This window comes from Mycteria americana, chromosome 1 (genome assembly GCF_035582795.1).
Source record: "Mycteria americana isolate JAX WOST 10 ecotype Jacksonville Zoo and Gardens chromosome 1, USCA_MyAme_1.0, whole genome shotgun sequence".
In the NCBI taxonomy this organism is placed as follows: domain Eukaryota; kingdom Metazoa; phylum Chordata; class Aves; order Ciconiiformes; family Ciconiidae; genus Mycteria; species Mycteria americana.
Window position 1 is genome coordinate 106,021,392 of NC_134365.1, and position 17,459 is coordinate 106,038,850.

The 17,459-nt window shown below is 43.0% G+C and overlaps 1 protein-coding gene across 4 annotated transcripts in view; it reads left to right on the plus strand.

Annotated features, from left to right (window-relative positions):
* Window positions 1-16,483, plus strand: part of VGLL3 (vestigial like family member 3) — a 31,669-nt gene extending 15,186 nt beyond the window's left edge. For 3 of the 4 annotated variants that reach the window (XM_075516316.1, XM_075516325.1, XM_075516346.1), the window contains 3 exons: window positions 3,085-3,340; window positions 8,776-9,276; window positions 15,892-16,483. In XM_075516316.1, the coding sequence (XP_075372431.1) occupies window positions 3,085-3,340; window positions 8,776-9,276; window positions 15,892-15,935 (801 nt within the window). In that variant the 3' untranslated portion in view covers window positions 15,936-16,483. The remainder of the gene's footprint in view (window positions 1-3,084; window positions 3,341-8,775; window positions 9,277-15,891) is intronic. The other variant, XM_075516336.1, reaches the window with a different exon arrangement.
* The last annotated feature ends 976 nt before the right edge of the window (window positions 16,484-17,459 follow it).

Sequence of the window (17,459 nt, forward strand, 5' to 3'; positions counted from 1 at the left end):
TTCTTGAGTCACTTTATCTCACTGTATTCTCTTACTTAGAGTCCTGTAATTACAGGCTGATAATTTCTTCCTGAAATACAAGTTGAGTAGGTCTGTATCGGATCACAAGCTTGATGCAGTTTTGAAAAATATTTTAATTTAGAACTGTCATCCTTTGCAAAAAGACTCACCACAAAATACAGCTTTTTCACTGTAAATAACTTCAGTCCATACACAAGGACTTGTACTTGTCCATCAGTACTACCATCTTTTTTTTTTACATAAAAAAAAAAAAAGAAGTCAGATTTGGTATTTTCAAAACCGACGAGTGCTCAGAGTATCTTGTAATGACTGCCGATGGACTGGAGGGGAGGGAAGAGAGTTGAAATGGAAAATGAATTAGATTCTTAGGCTGTGGAAGAGAGAACATTCCTGCACAGAGAAGCGACTCTGGAGATAAGTTTTAATTTCCTGAGCTCCAGTCTCTATATAGGAACATTGAAAGACTTCCTTCCTGATAACCAAGTCAAGCCAGGGGCTATACTAAACGATGTGTTTCTGTATATAATTGCATGCTTGTATATGTATTTGCTTACTTACAGTATAAATACAAATGGCGTACCTATAATGATAGAAGTCAACTTTTAAATGTGTTGCGTGTATTCAAGGTCTGGCACATACACTGCGCCTGAGATGATGTAATATATCAATATCTATTTAGACTTCTATAAAGGATCTCTTTCATACTTTGTCTCTACATAAAAACCAAAACCCAACCAAAACAAAAAATGAAAAAAACGTTCTCCCCAACCACTTGTCTTGTATTTTTAAGAGGATTTGGGTTATGGAGCACCTTTAAGAATGATCAAGTCACTGAGGTAGATGTGTTACAGATTTCTAATGCATATATCTCCTGTATATGCAATATTGTTATAACCATTTCTGTCTTACTAAGGTCTCATCGTTCCGTGATTACTGAGGCAAACCCATGAAGCTCACTATGAGTGATATCTTAGTAAGCATTTCAGGGACAAGTATGAGGAGACTTTTTCTTTGTTTGTTTACAGAAGGCACAAAGCATTTACAAAAAAGTGTAGATCACCCCAAATTCTGCATTTGCAAAAATAGTTTCAGAGCCTCAGACTATGTTTCCTTTTAGCAATTAGTTTCTAATAAAACTTTTTTAATTTGCTGATTCCATCTTTGGTTCTTTCTTTTTTTAAAGTGAATCCCACAGTTTTTCTTTATATATTATAGGATTTGGGGATAAAACCGTATGTCTAAATGAGTAATATTGTGCTAAGCAGAGCCACAGTATAACTTGCTTTGTGAAGCACAGATTTGCTTAAATTCCAGACCATTGTCTACATATCCCAAACTGTAAAATAAAATTACTTACATCCCTCATTACAGTTTGTATAACAGCATCAGAATTAAAGGTATTACTGAGCTGCTCTATGTTTATCAGTTAACCTACTGTAATGTCAGACACAATGCTTAAATTCTATGAGCTTTTAGTATTATAGGTTTTAGTTCCACTTGTTGATAGCTCTTTCTTACAATTAATTTTTTTCATAACCGTAATTAAAAATTAGCCCCGGAGTATCTATTTTATATCACAATGAGAGAATTTGTATCACCTTATATGATTTTAGAAAGCACCGAATGTAAATGTATTGATGGTATACAAGATTGGAAAACAACTTTCAATTATTTCTAAATCGGACAAGCCTATTTATTGTATAAATGGAACTTTATAGACTATGTAGTTGTTTAACTTTTTCTTTAGAACAACTTCGGAAAAAAGGGAAAAAAGCCGTAAACTTAAAGAGATTCTGATGGTGCTAAAGTGTTGCCAAGCAAACCATAAAAGATAAGTCAAACTGTAATTCTATAGAAAAGCTATGAAATACTTCTACATATGTGCTGTAGTTGTTTTTGGGTTCCTGAAGCTGCTTGTGTGTAAAGTCAGCTGTGGAAATGGCTGGCTAGCTAAAAGCTATGATTCCTGCAGCTTGACTGTTGTGGGGAGATATTTTTTCTGTGAAAACAGTTGTAAAGTGGAACATCTGAAAAATATGTTCCATGCAAAATGGATCTTCACACACATTTATTTTGACATTTAGGTTTGATTTGAGAGAGAGAGAAGATTCTGAAATAGCCATTCACAGATGGCTTGTGCGGGTTTTATTTTTTTTATATGCTTCTCTGTGTTTTTGGTTTAGGATGGATTTTTTTGCATGTGTTTGCAGACTTGTCAATCCCCCTCTTCCCCCAGATCACATGTTTAATTTTTTATGACTTGAATTTTTGTCCTTTTTTCCAGAAGCTGGTGTTTAAAAACTAAAAAGAAAAAAGGAAAAGGGGCAAAAAACTCGCACCCCAACCCCAAAACAACAAGAAACCACCCCAAACCAACCAAACAAAAAACCCCCCCTCAAACCGCACCCCCGCCTCCCTCCCCCCCCCTACTCACCATCCTAAGGTATAGCTTCCTATGATAAAAAATTTCTTGGCAGTGAGTGAGAATTTATGTATTTTGTGGACTCTGATAATACAGTGGAAAATTTTTCAGGAAGCACCGAATTCTCCCATCTTTACGCCTTCAGCAAGGAGTAGATGTGGGAAGTGCGGAGGGCCGTGCGCTCTCGGCTGGGGGAGCGCGGCCGGCACAACCTGGTGCGTGTTCAGCTGGATGGGTGACGTGCAGACGCTGTGTCTCTGGCCACCCTTCCGCAGGGCTGGACTCGACCTCTGTAGCCTTTACTGAATTGAATATCCTTTCCAGGTGGGAGTTGGGAGTGAATTGTTAGAGCCTGTCTGTTTTCCTTTGAAGGTATTCAGTGAAAGCCGCTGCCGTTAAATTGTGGTTGTGAAATGTGCCTGAGAAGCAGGTCCATCTGTGTGTGAGGAATAAAAACTCTAAGTGGCGCTGGTAATCTCTTCTTTGTGAAATGTCGGTGCGAAATATCCCTGTATTGCAACTGTAATTATGAAATGAATATTCAATGTATTCAGTTATTTTTCTTTAAGGAAACCAGATGTTGAACTTGCGCTGAATGCCATCGGTGATACATCTCTTGTTTGTTTTGTTTTCAATCCCAGAAGAAGTTAGCTGTATACAACAAGATGCAGGAGTCTCTGGAAGTGACCCTTCCCAGCAAGCAAGAGGAGGATGAGAAAGACCAGCCTGCCGAGATGGAGTACCTTAACTCTCGCTGCGTCCTTTTCACTTACTTCCAGGGAGACATTGGTTCAGTAGTGGATGAACACTTCTCAAGAGCTTTGAGCCAAGCTAATAGCTTCAGTCCAGAAACTGCCCTTACCAAGAGCAAGGCAGGGCTAAGTCCTCTGTGGAGAGGTAAGAGGAGCAGTAACTTGCTCTCTTGTGGTGTGGCTTACTCGGTCTGTGTCACGGTAACGCATATTGCATTGCAGCTGAAATTTTGCTCCTCTGCGGAGGTGGGAAAATCCCCCTCAAATTTGCAAGAACCGAGCTTCTTCTTGGGGTTGAGTGATCTGAAGTGTTAAAGGAGGGAAGAGGCGCCAAAGGCGTGGAAGAAGCAGGCATCTCCCTCTCTTGCCATAGCCTGCGGCTCTGCTGAGGCCTGGAAAGAATGGGGCAGAGCTCATGTGGCTTCACAAACGTCTGCTGCAAGGTTGGAGGCTTATTTTTAAGCTCCAAATGTGAAACTTGGCGGGTGAGGCAAGAGCAAAGCTGTTCGGGATGCTGGCCTCGGACATGGGGAGACCCATGCAGGCTTCTCGGGTGACTTTGCCAGGTGATTAAGATTCATCTACGGCTGCTTTCCAGGTAGGGAGGAGCCAGCACAGGCTGGAACAGGCTTGGGTGCAAGCCCTGGCCCACGTGGCTGCAGCCGTGTGTGGTGCGTTGCAGCCTGCCCATGGGCAGAGCTCACGGGGGAGATACATCCAGCACTGCTCGCTTCCCGTGTCTAAAACGAGGATGATGTTACTCTGCTTCCGAGCAGGGAGTAGACACGTCGGTGCTGCGAGGCATTTCCGTACTGCCATACCACTTATGTCTTGTAATGCATATAAGCACGATCAACGTAACAAAGAGCAGATCTTGCCAGATAAACTAGGCAGACCTTACGGATAAGATTTCAAAATTGGTGGCTGGAGAGAGAGTGCCGGTAAGATGCTATTTACATTTTGTTGAATGTGGCAGTCTGGGTAGTTTTTCAGATCCACAGCTGCATTAGTTCTGATCATGTCCTTATGTGGACTGGCAAAGGGCTGCGAACTAAGTGTTGTGAGCAATGGCCTTGCATCGGGTCGAGTGAGCGAGGTACCGCGAGGATCCTTGTAGGAGTGGTGGTGTTCATAATCAGCGATGTTAGGGTGAGAGTGTATTGATAAAAGTCACAGGTAATAAAGAGAGATGGGATTTTTAGAAACCGCTGTGAAGAGAAAAATAGCACAGAAGGACTTGCTTTCCAGAAGGATGATGACAATTCCGAGGAAGTTTAAGCAAAGGTCAGCACAAGTGGCTAGGGAGCTAGAGGAATTTATGGCTTGAGCCGGGACCATTAATGTTAATGGGAAATTTTCCGTTGACTCGACTGAGAGCAGGATTGAACCTATGCTTACTAAAAAGGAGACTGGAGCATTTATAAATGGCCCAGACAGGCTATAAATGTTTTAGAGATGGGATCAAGGCAGTCCCCAGAGACCCCAAGCCTACAGCAAGCCCTCTTTACTGAGCTTGGAGACATACCATGGGTGGGGTTGTGTGTCTTTGCTTTGGCCTCAGACATACCCTGCTGTCTTTCCCTGGCTCTCCCCATGGTTGCACAGCCCTCCCCAGAGGGCTCTGCAGGGGACAGGGTGGCCTGGCTTAAGGGTTCTGCAGCCATGCTGCCTCCTGACCCAGCGTGCCCCTTGCAGTCAGCAGGGAACGGAGGTCTGCGTGTCCTGAAAGTCTTCTGGGGATAAAGTAAGGGGATATGCCCTCTGCCATCACTGCACCTGCTGAAGTGGTATGAAAATCCCCAGAGAGGCTGCTGGGCAGGGCTGCTTGGTTCTGCGCTGTGGACGCCGAGAAAGCTGAGGGTATTTGCTTCTCCAGAGAAGAGAAGCTGGCAAGAGTTTTGTCAGGCCCAAATGAGTTTCTGAAACATGCCTGCTTGCAAAAAGTGGGGAAGGAGCGATGCTAACACCTTGGTCTTCTGGTTCATGTACAGTTGTCAGAGATGCTCAGTTACAGCGAATGGATGTCGGTTTGTATGCCATTACCTAAAGAAGTTAAAATATCCTTAGCTTGAAGATCTTTTATAAATAACCTTCATGGGTAGTCAGAATTTTTGTCAATAAATTACTCAAAGATAAATAAATAAATAAATAAAAGCCTTTGCGTTTGCAATAGCTGTTTTGGAAGGTACAGATTTAAATGAAAAGTGTGTGGGCATGAACTGGCTACTCAGCTCACTGCGTTATTTCTCCTTTACTTGAAAGGAGAGTTTAGTAATGTTTTCTGCTTTTTTTTTTCATCTTGTTGTGGTTTTTTTTAGTGTCCTGATGGACCAGCAAACTGTAATTTCATCATTAAAGTGATATTGTGAGTTTTTTTGTTTCTAGGCGAGATTTTGCTTATGTATAGAAAATACAACCTGTTGTCCTGAAAAGAGCAAGTTTTCATCTTGATCAGTTTAGGCTAAAATTAACTTCAAAACTGACTTTTTATAAAATATAGTTCCCCACAACAGGATCCGGTAACATGGACTTTGAATATGCAATCATAGGTGTAGCTATGAAACTAATGATACCTTGAAACTAATGTTACCTTAATGGTATTTTTATCAACATGTTTTTCCTAGCTGAAAGTGTTGGGGTTTTTTCTTTCTTGTGTTTTGTGGTTTTTTTTTTTCTTCCTGCCTTAACTGAGAAGTAATGTTGTAGTACAGAAAATTCCATACATTGTCGTCTTTACAGCATGTGTACTTTGGCATATTTTCAGTGCGTGTTGGCCAGCCACCATGAACATTTGCATTAGTCACCACTTCGTGGTAACTGAGATGTTGCCATCTCCCTGCCTCTCTGTACTTAGAATAGGAAATTGTGGTAACTGTAGTATCTCTTCTGGCAGACAATTTTTGTTAAATGCCTCCTTCCCTGCTCCTGAAACCCCGTGGAGGCTACTCAGATTATTTTTTTTTCTTTCTCAAGGACAGTGCTGAAATGGCCATTTCTCCATTGCAATGTCCTGTAGAGGCCAGGTATCTGACGTGATGGTATCTGTAAAGATAATTGGTTGTGCTCGCTGTTTTAAAGGTGGGAAGGAAAGGAGACCCTTCAAACACTGTGGAAATGTGTGGTGGTTGGGGGTTGTGGTTCAACACAAAGATGGTTCTTCTTGATGGGGTTGCTGCACGCTTAATATTTAGTAGCATCCTCTGTGAGCACTCAGGGTGGATGAAGTTTTCTTGCATGTTCATATAACCTGGATGGACCCTGTATCTCCAGTGACGTGACTTGACCTTGACCAGTGAGGTTGGTCTCTGCAGCTACACTCAGTGGTGTCTTGGTGGGGGCTAATCCATGACAGCTTCTCACAGTGGTAATGGCTTTGTGAAATGGAAAATGGAGATGGCCAACATGTTTTCTGTGGCCTAGACCTTCTGCATGATTGGTAAAGCCAAGCTGGTATGCAATCTGGGGTGAATTCATATTGGCAAATCCGGTGGTTTAAAGTGCTCTCTCCTGGTATTAAAGTTGTCCTGCAGATGCTTTGTGGTTTTCTGTGCTTTTTTGAAGTGAGATGGTTTGGATTTAGGGCTTTTCCATGCAGATAACAGCCAGATAGTTTCCAAAAACTCTCGATTACAGAGATTAATTTTCCAGAATACTGGCTATACGTTGTCAAGCTGTGCTCCTCTGTTAAGCAGTGAGGAAAATAACAGACTGGACATGAAGAAGCTTGTTTTTGCTTTTTTTTTGTCAGCCCTGCTGCCAACATTGTAAGCCACATGCACTCTCCACCTCAGCCTAATCCCTTGTAGCAAGGAACAGTTTACAAACAAGGAACAATACCAATTTCGGAGGGGTGCTGAGGCTTCTGTTACATGCTTGAAGCTCTCTCCAGTCTTCTAGCATGAATTACAATAGAAATACATTGCTAAAAAAAGAAGCAACCTTTTGAAGAAAGCCATGTTGGAGTACAGTCTGCTAGATACCATGTTGGAGTAGAGTCTGCTAGATAAGCTTGCAGCCTCTGAAGCAGTTTGGCACAAAGAGAAGTTCTCTATGTTTGTCCATAGTACATTTGCAAAGTTTATTTCCAATATCGAAAGTTAATCAGGCTCAATAAACTGCCTAAATCAAAGCCAATTGATGTGTGGAAAAAATTTCTATGATTTTAATGGATTTTAAAACAGAAACATAAGTGTCCTAGTGATGCAGTCAGAAAACACTTTTACAGTTTTTGTTTCCAAAACATTTTTGTGTAAGCAAAGTTCAGAGGCAGGAGCATTTGAAGAATATGTTTGTTCTCAATGGGGTCTTCACCCAAGTCTCATTCCAGTTGCTTGTTAAACAAAGCAAAACAAAAGGTAATTTAAAATAAAATATATTTTTGTAAATGTTATATGAGGAACAGAGGATTCCTCGCCTCATCAAATATTAAACTTCCCTGGCTTTATTTCTCCATAGGCTATTTTTATGACTGTTCTTTCATCAGAGGTAAAGTCCTATATTTTTATATTTCCATCTTTGACCAAAAAAACCCCTGTTTGAGCTGAGACATATTACGTGAAGCAGTACTTTCAAACATGACCTGGCAAGAGCATTGTGAGAATGGAGATGCCAATACTTTCCTACACATAGAAAACACTAACCGCTCCTTCAAAAGAGGAATTTTTAGAATGTGATATCATAATGTAGAGGTATTGGAATCCATTTAAATATAAGTTGAGCCCTAGCTGTAAGAAGCAGCGAGTATTTCATTTCTGACAGAAAGTTCTTTCAGTTACACGGATGATTCTGCTTGTCTGATCCTATTGGGTACAGAGCAGCGTGATATATTCTATAAGGGACTAACGTCAGATGCGTTAGCTACGATCTTTATCCCATCAAAGCATGCAATTAGTTTGAGAAGATCTGGTATTCTTCCTTTAGCCAAATGTCTCGCATTCTGCAGTGTGACCTGGTTCTCTGTACACAGAAGCATTTACAGCCACAACAGCTACCTTTCTAAATGATGTGTTCTGGTCCGGTCAGGAGTTAGCCTCTCCTCATAATTCCTGTACCAGGATCCTGAGAGAGCTGCGGCTCTTCAGCCTGGAGAAAAGAAGTCTTCTCGGGGGATCGTATCAATATGTGTAAATACCTGACGGGAGGGAACGAAGATGGGGGAGCCAGGGTCTCCTCAGCAATGCTCGCTGACAGGGCAAGAGGTGAAAGGCACGAATTAGAAAACAGGAAATTCCATCTGAACACAAGAAAACACTTTTTTTTTTTTTTTTAAATTAAATTGTTGAGAGTGGCTAAACACTAGAACAGGTTGCCCAGGGAGGCTGTGGAATTTGGATCTCAGTCAAAATATGACTGGACATGGTCCTGGACAACTTGCTCCAGGTGACCCCACTTGAGCAGGGGGGTTGGACTAGGTGATCTCAGGAGGTCCCCTCCTGCCTCAACTGTCCTGTGATTCTGTAATTGCTGAGGAAGCTTGAGTTCAGTATTACAAATTTCAGAGAGTAGAAAATCATTGTGGGGTTTTGTCATTAAATTCGTTGTTCAGCTTCAGTCATACTTCATTTCTCTCTTCTCTACTAGAAAGCTCAACAATTTCAAGCCAAAGGAGCAGTTTCCCAACTTCATTTTGGACCAGTTCTTATCAGCCTCCCCCTCCACCATGCTTAAGTGGAGTACACCCCGATTTCCCCGTTACTGCACCAGGCACCTTCCCAACACCAGATCCCAGCAGCTGGCCAGGACACGGCCTTCATCAGACTGCCCCACCTCCTCCCCCTGCTGCATCTGAATCCTGGCATTATCCTTTAGCATCTCAGGTGAGCCCTTCGTATGCACACATGCATGACGTGTACATGCATCGTCATCACCCTCATCCACACATGCACCATCACCATCCCAGCTCGCACCGCGACCCCCGGTATGGGTCCCTGCTGATGCCTTCAGTCCGCGCAGCCAGGATTCCTGCTCCCCAGTGTGATATGACAAAGACAGACCCCGCTGCTGTCACCAGCGCTACCTCAGCATGGGCTGGAGCCTTTCACGGAACGGTGGACATTGTGCCAAGTTTTGGGTTTGACACAGGTAAGATGGTTCGATTGTGTCTGTGACTTGTTTTAGCAGGAAGAATTTGAGCAAAGAAGTGGACTCCCTGCAGCTGAAGCAGGGCTTGTTCTCAGAGCCTTCTCCAAATACATTTCCAGGTGGGAATCCCTCCTGAAATTGCTGTCAGGGCAGATGAGCTGTGAAACATCCAACTCTTGCTGCCTTTTGCTGAGAGACCTTTGTCTGCCTTGGTCCCATTCAAGCCAAATGAGTTGTGACATGATATGTGTTTTTTGGTTTAAATCTTGTGGGAAATGGTTAATTAAACTTCCATGTGGAAGCTTCCAGCTTATTCAGCTAGTTCATATGTGCATTCACCAAAATATAGCTCCAATGAGGACTGAACTAATAACTTGTCAGTACATGAGGATTGCATCTTACTCATCTAAATTGGAACAGAACAGCATTTCCTTCCTGTGTAGTATCCAGGTGTCACATGGAGACTAGAGATGCTGGTTGAGCTGTGCTCGCGATCAAACTAAACTTCTTTCTGTAGGGCCTAGGCAGAGGTCTGTGAATTAGATTCATTTTACTGCAGGGTCCGTAGCCGTAGGACAGCCTCCATAAACTGCATCTGCATCTGTGAGCTTTGACTGGCAGGCCTTCATCTCAGTGTTAGGAGCAGTCTAGCAGCCCTCGCTGTTCATCGTGGCTTGTGATCGGGTGATGGGTGACTGACAGTTCCCAGCGCATCCATCCTGGAGCTCCTATGCACTATTGAGGTCTCCTTTTTCTGCTTGGTATTTATCTGACCAGCAGCGATCCTTGCAGATTAGTACTTCTTAAACACATTATGCTATTTATTAAGGAAACACTAGGTTTGCATCTCTCTCCGTTTTTCCTTAATGTATCTGTTTGTCTGTCATCTTGATAGCTCTAGCTAACTGATTCAGTGCGTGAGAAGCACTTCCTTGCTTTGATCAGTGTGCAGGGCAGCAAAGAATTGGTGGAGAAAAAAAATGCTGTTTCTTAAATATGAAATAATATGAAACCAATTATAACTGAGCTAACCTAACACAAATCTCTCTCTCTCTTCCCTGAATAGCAACTGGGAACCAATTATCTCTTCTAAATACCATGCCACTTGCTGCCTCAAGAAATTAAGAAAAAGTGTAATAGGATTCTTAACACTGGACGATTTTATATCTATTAATAACATTTCCAGCCATGCCAATGATACAAGAGGAATTACATTTTGTGCTTTTGGGTGTCAAATGATAATCTGACGAGACTGGGATCTCAAGTTTTGCCTTTCTGACAAACTCCATAACAAGAATGAGCTTCCTTCTCTGAAGCGTGAGCAAATTGTCACTGCCGCGGGTAGAGGGGGACGAGCCCCCTGCTCTGACAGTAGCCCCAGCAGTCCAGCTCCAGAGCTCTGGTATTTGACTCACCTTTTGGGGATGGGGCCGAGAACTGCGTAAGGGATTGTTAGTCAGGAAAAACCACTGCCTGGCTTAGGCGTGAGTCCAGACTAGGCTGTGAGTTGTTTCAGTGCTGGGCAAGTTGGTTTGCCTACTGCTACTTTGTTGGTAGTAGTACGTATAGTAAACCAGGTGCTTTTTCTCTTTTCTGTTGGAGCACAGTACCTCAAAAAGGACTATGGGTTCTGGCACTGCCTTACAGGACTAATATAGCCTTTGCTTGGTGCTGCCTGCTCCTTGTGAAAATCCCTATGGAGGGGTACAGTGAGATGCTAATTTTATCAGGATCCTGATTTGGCAGTGCTTAACAGTGGCTTGCATGAGTTGTCTACTCAGCGTGGGAGGCGGTGGAGAAGGCCTGAACTGTTCATTTCTGGCCCATGCCTGATGTGTGGGTTTTAGTCCATGAGTTCTTGTGGGGGAAAAGAAAGAGGAGAAATGTGTGACTAGTTTGCAGGAACAGAGGATCTCAGCAGAGCAATGTCTCACTTGTTTGTGACTATTCAAAATGGCCACGCACTGAAACACAACAGCAAAACCTCATCAGGCAGCCCCAGTTTGGCACGTAAGGCTTTGGAAACAAGGGAGCAAGCAACAAAACACAGCAGGTAGTGGTAGCCTGTGACATTACAATTATTTGCTCTCTTACCCTGCACACTCATCTCTCCCGTGCTCTCCAAGCAGAGGCTTGCTGGGAAGGGCAGGAAGGCTCTGAGCTCCCTTTTCAGCCTTGCCTGCAGCTTGTAGATTTGAGACAAATGCTTTGGTGACAGGCATTCAAGGCGTGATCATGGTAAAAAGAGGGAGCTTAATTGCTCCAGTGTTTTGCATGCATCTCCAATAGTGTCATCCCAGGGAAGGTGTGTTGTGCTGCCGGGGAGAGGAGGGGGCTGCTGCAGCACCGCACCGAGTCGCATCCAGCACTCGCCAGCACAGGTGAAGCTTTTCTTGCTCCATGTCCACTCCAAAGGAGGATTATACTGCATAAGTCTCCACATCACACAGAATTTCATTACATTTAACTCTAATGTGAGACAGCAACCTCAACAGAGAGGCTAAAAACTAAAGGGCCTGGAAGAGTGTACTGGCTTTCTGCAGCGTAGAAGTGGTTTCTCCAGAGTAGGGTAAGGCCACAGTGGCAAGAAAACTTTAGTTTTGGAAGCCCTTGCTCGTATGTCCCTGGAGAATAAAAGGCATCAACCTGTGGAGCTGTCAATATATCAGATTCCGTAGCTTCAGATGATTTATATAAAAAAAGCTCATTTCATATATACGTAGACATTGCCTTTCAGAGCCCTTCAGATACGAAAGTGATCCCTCCCTCCCCCCTTGCTGTGGGTCACATTACTTGTGCTACTGTCACATGCAATTACAGAAACATTTGCAAAATTCCTCACGCTGAATTATATGGAATGATAGTGTTGGGATCAGGGCAGGCTGGCTGTAATCTTACCCTCTTCCAGCTACATTGTTGCATCTCTGCCATACTAAGCCAAATACTCGATCTCATGAATGGATGATGCTGAATCACTTCAAAGGTTAAGAGGGGGTTCCCCTTGCATGCACGGTATAGTTTGGGAATTTATGTTTCAGAACAGATTGTGTGGGACATCAGCGTATCACCATTCATAAAGCTAACAAAGTATTGATCTGTCTTGCACATCTGTTTGAACTTACATGGTCCTGTTTTAGAGGATGAAGAGGGATTTAGCTACCTGATTCCCATTAAATGTGGCTTAATCCTCACATTGTGTGCTGCAAATTAACCCTTTTGGAAGCTGCTTTATTGGTACAAGTGGGATTAAAGAAAATGCTAGTCTACATCAAAAATCTATTAAAACCTGTTATGTTTGTGGCTGCTGGTATGCCGTGTCTTTCCAAAGCTGAAGTGCCCAAGCTATAATGCTCAATATAAAAATATGTTTTTACATCAAGCATTGATATAAACACATTGATATAAGCACAACATGTTTGTACTTTAGACCACAATTCCCTGCCCCACCAATGTCAAGCAAAGCAAGATCAGCCCCTAACAGCTTTGACTGCAGTTCACAGCATACGTACAGAGAGCACTGCCGCAGCCGTAATCCCACAGTGTCGGGGCTAAATCCTGGTGTTTACGTTAAGGGTGCACAAGCCGAGTTGAGCACTTAAGACCAGGGAGGCGGGGAGGGGAATTGCTGTCTTGCAGTGGAGCTGATGGTTACGGCCATCAGTGTTTTCCTCAGGAGCAGGGCGGGAGGCTGCCCTGCACACTAGGCACTTCAGGTGGTCAGTCGGATCCAGCTGTGCTGGCAGCTGCCAGGTCTGCGGGCAGCCCCGTGGGGAGGAGAGCAGAGCAACTTGCCTGCTACTGCAGAGCCTAGGAGGATATCCTGTCCTGCTGTTGGACAGATGTGCTGGAGGAGCCTTCCTGTAGCCCCAGCACACTAAAAGCAGAGCAGGATTCTGGCGTACCTGAGGGCTGTAAGTCTATCTTAAAATTGAGGTGTACATCCTTTATCATGCAAAGTTATGCACATTTAGGTGCATAACTTTAAATTTAGGTGAATTAATCGACATCTTCTAGTCCTGGCTCACTATGGAAAGTCCACTTTTGGAAATGCCTGTACGTCGGTGTGTCACGTTGAATACGGAATTTGAGTGGTCAGTCTACCGTCTTCTGTAGAGTTGTCTGTTCACGCACACCCCACGAGTTTGTCACAACTCATTAAGTCTGTTTAGATGTTCCCACAGAACCTGCATTCTGCTTGCGTGGCAATTAGCTATAATGTTGGTATCCCAGAGACAGGGAGTTGTGCTGGTGTGGCAATACTGACTCATGCAACTCAAGCGTGGATGTCTTTGCTAAGAGCAAAATGTTCTTGCAGCAGGCTGCAAGTGAAAGCTTTTGTTAGTAGCGGGGTTGCACTTGGATGGCATGTTAGGACTGCAGATAGCCTTGCCATGAAGGAGATGGGAATATAATGAGGAAAAGGCATGGAAAGTGTTCCACATTCAGTTCTGTAACTAAGGCAACTTTGGTTTTTTGGATTGTTTTCTGTGGCTGTTTAGACTTAATAGCTATACCTTAAACCTCCTTGTTACAGTTATTTCTGTTTGTTGCAAAGACACCTAACTAGGAAGGTGTCTGTTCAGCTGGTTATTCTCCTTCTACCAGTTGCTACTATCAGGTGAACATCCTCTTAAACAGGTGTGTGTGTCTTTTTTTTTTTTAAGCTGCTAGGAGTCCTGTAACCTGTTTCTCTTCTCATCAGCTTCCATTGCTTCTGGTGGCCTTTAGTGCTCCACTGGTGAACTTAGATGACTTCCTTACACTCTGAAAGGTTTCTGTTGTCTAACTCCCTCTTCTTCTGTTGTTGTCTTTGTTTAAAAAAATTGTAAACAGCAGGGGAAAAATAACACAAAACTGTCATCACTAACTTTGAGGGAGCTTTGAAGGAAACTAACAGCAGCAGTTTATGATGACTCTGCCTGTGAATGACGCTGCCAGGAAAGCAAGTAACTCTTAAGCAACAAGGAGACATCCTCATTGAGTAAAGGGCCTCTGAACATGTTTTTATAGGCATGCTTTAGTTGAGGGATATCCCAGTTTTTCCAATCTAAAGAAATAGGTGCAAGTGCACGTGAAATGGAGCAGAAAGCCCCTGAACAGGGTTTGGCATGCTATACCTGTGTGCTCTGCTTTCTCTATCTGTTCACTGCTGGACATGCAAGTGTTCGGACACTGCTTGGGAATCCTCACATGGATAGAGCCATATGCTGTAATCTTTTATGTGGCTGTTAATTGCTTTGTAGCTCAACTCTGAAATGATGTTGTTCATCATTAAAGATTTAACTGTTTGTACTCCTAAAAGAAGGAGGTGGTGGTCAGACCTGATCCCATCATGCCTATTGGGCTTTCTGGAAACACAGGGGTCTTCCTTTTGTGTTTCACTGTGTGATCAGATATGGAAATGAGAGATCCGTGCCTAGCACATGGATCTGTGAATTTTCACAGGTTAACGATCAAATGAACATGGAGCTTCAATGGTTGCAACGTCATTGAGGTCTGGAGTTGCATCTACTTACATTAGTGGTGAAACTGGCCCTAAATTCTTAGCAGATCAGGTAGTTGATGCATTGGTCTTGGTACACTATGTAGCAGGGCAATATATAGTATGACACAGAGTGGAGCATTGCTGTCTATATAGAAATGATGATTTATAGTGGGAAGTGCACCTTCATTTCACGAGATGTGATTTGCTTAGCTCAAAACATCAAGGGGCAGGTTTTAAATCAGCGGGTCCAAAGTGCCTTACTACCTCTTAAAATACGCGCCTGCACCTCTGTCCTTTCTCCTTTCCCTATAAATGAGCAAGAATGTATCTTCTTTGGGAAGTTTCATCCTCACCTCCCCCTCTATTGTCTGGATTTTAGGTATACGCCCTGTCGGGTGTAAATCTAGTGAAGATTGAATCCCTCTGCAGGAGAGAAATGTCAGATTATAACACAGGTTCCAAGTCTATAATGCTAAAGCCACAACATAGCACCACATTTATTAGATAGTCCTCACTTTTTATAAAGGAAAATGTTAGAGGAACTCATAACAAATGCAAGCTGAAAATCATTAATTTTTCCCATGTGGAAGCACTAGCCATTCTTGGCGAAAAATCTGACACTCTGTAGGTGAAATTATTTTAGTTTTTTACTTGCTGCAGGAACATTTTCCCTCTCTCCTCTGTAAGGTGGAATGCCATAGAAACTGTGAGATCCTAAAGTGTCACAGGCCTTTTCTAAAAGAGGTAGGGTCTGTGGCTGGCGCCTATCAGGAGAAATTATGCTGTTGCATACTGGATTGTCTGTGCAGACCTTGCTGGAGGATTTTATCACGCCATGCCATGCTCCAAATGAGGCCAAAACAAGGCAGCGCGCACAGGATTTTATCAGCATTCCTGAACTGCTTGAGCCAGTCTAAAACTTAAGTGTGGCTTAAGCTTATCCCACATAAACTATAAAATTGGGAGCAATAGCAATGTTACTAACAAGTCTACTAGGCTGGTAAGTTGTGGGTTTTTTTTTTCTTTTTTGTAAATCAAAAAAGTTTATCCTTACTTCAGTTGTTTGGGCAGGGGGAGGAAAAAGCTGTATCAGATTTTAAATTTTCTTTTTTTTCTTTTCTGAAATGTAGGTCTACAGCATCAGGACAAGAGCAAGGAAACTTCTTGGTTCTGAAGTTTGGCTAAACTGAGACCAGCTAGAGCTGGAGTAAGCGCAGCTGGGCGGGCGATATAACAGTTGTTGACCCCTTCTGCATGGGGCAAAGGACACACATGAAGATGAAGAGCCAACCATTCTGGTTTTGCTATTGAGCCTTTTGTTTGTAAGGCCATTTATGGGTCCCACAGTGTTGGAAAAAACCAAAAACCTAACTTTTCTTTCTTTCCTCATCTGAGCCTGCTGCAGCTGGGCAACCTAACTCCTTTCTGCTCCTTTAACAGTGTTTTGTTTTGTTCAGCTTGATATTTTTATGAACAGTCTCAATTGTCAGGAAAAAGACTCTTCCTTGACTACAGTGCGCCTCCTTTCAGGAATACAGTATTTTGTAGCTCTTTGTGCATCTATTTTTGTAGAAATACAGAAAGTTTGGGTAAGGATTGATGGGCTATTTTAGGATGACATATTTTTTTAAAAAAAATTGTAAAATTGTTAAGTTCTGTTTAAAGAACTTGCTCTCAGAGAAGCACTGGCAAAAAATGTATAAAATGCTATTTTTAGATGTCTGTGATGTGTTTGTGCATTTTGGTTTTTTTGTTTTGTTACCTCAAATGTCTATCTTTCCTTTCTTTTTAAAGAGCTAAACCTTCCTTGTTTCCACATTACTAGATTTTGATGTTTTTGTCCTTTTGTTCCAGCTTAAGCAACTATAATTCGCACCCACAGTTTCAGCCAAATATTTTTCCTGCTGGTGTTAGATTCTAGTAAGGGTGTTCTTATTTTCTTCCTTCTAAAGGTGGCTTTGTGCTGTGTTGATTGTCAGAAACTTGCAAACACCTTTGGCGTGGAGCAAAGCCTGGGGTTACAGGAACTGCATTTCCAACCCATCCATTCTTTCGAAATGGACCAAATACTCTTACGGATTTAAATCAGGCATGAGTTTGGGCCTCATCCATGATCCATTGAAGCTGTTGAACACAGTCCCCTGTGGGTTATGTTTCAGGCCCTCACAGTGCTCATAAATATCAATATACTCTTATTTTAACTCACAAGGCAGGACTTTCAGCTAAGCCATTTCAAGGGTGGTAACTTATAACATCAATAGTCAGGAAAGAAATGTCAGTTTTATAAAAATGTGTGACTTGTGGAAACAAAATGTTTTCAACTAGCCCGATCTGTCTGCTGAGCACCTCAAGGAAAGTGCTGACATTTTCAACTGCTGTTGACTTCAAAATCTGTTTGTCTAGCCTAAGATTTGCTGTGAGCCTTACGAGACCCCAGCTGCAGCTCTTGCATTTCGTAAGAAGTTGCACGTGCTCAGTGTGCGCAAATTCAGGCTTGGCTGCTGCCTGGGTAAGAATCTGAACTTGGAAACGACGTGGCCACGTCTAGCCACGCTGCTCTGCAGGGTGTTTGGTAAACCCCAGTTCTGGCCCGGGCCTTGGGTCTGACTTGCATAATAAGGACTTTAGTTGAAGCCGAGGTGAGCACGATGCAATCCTGAACGAAGGGCTGCAAGATTACCCTTGACAGCCCCGGTCC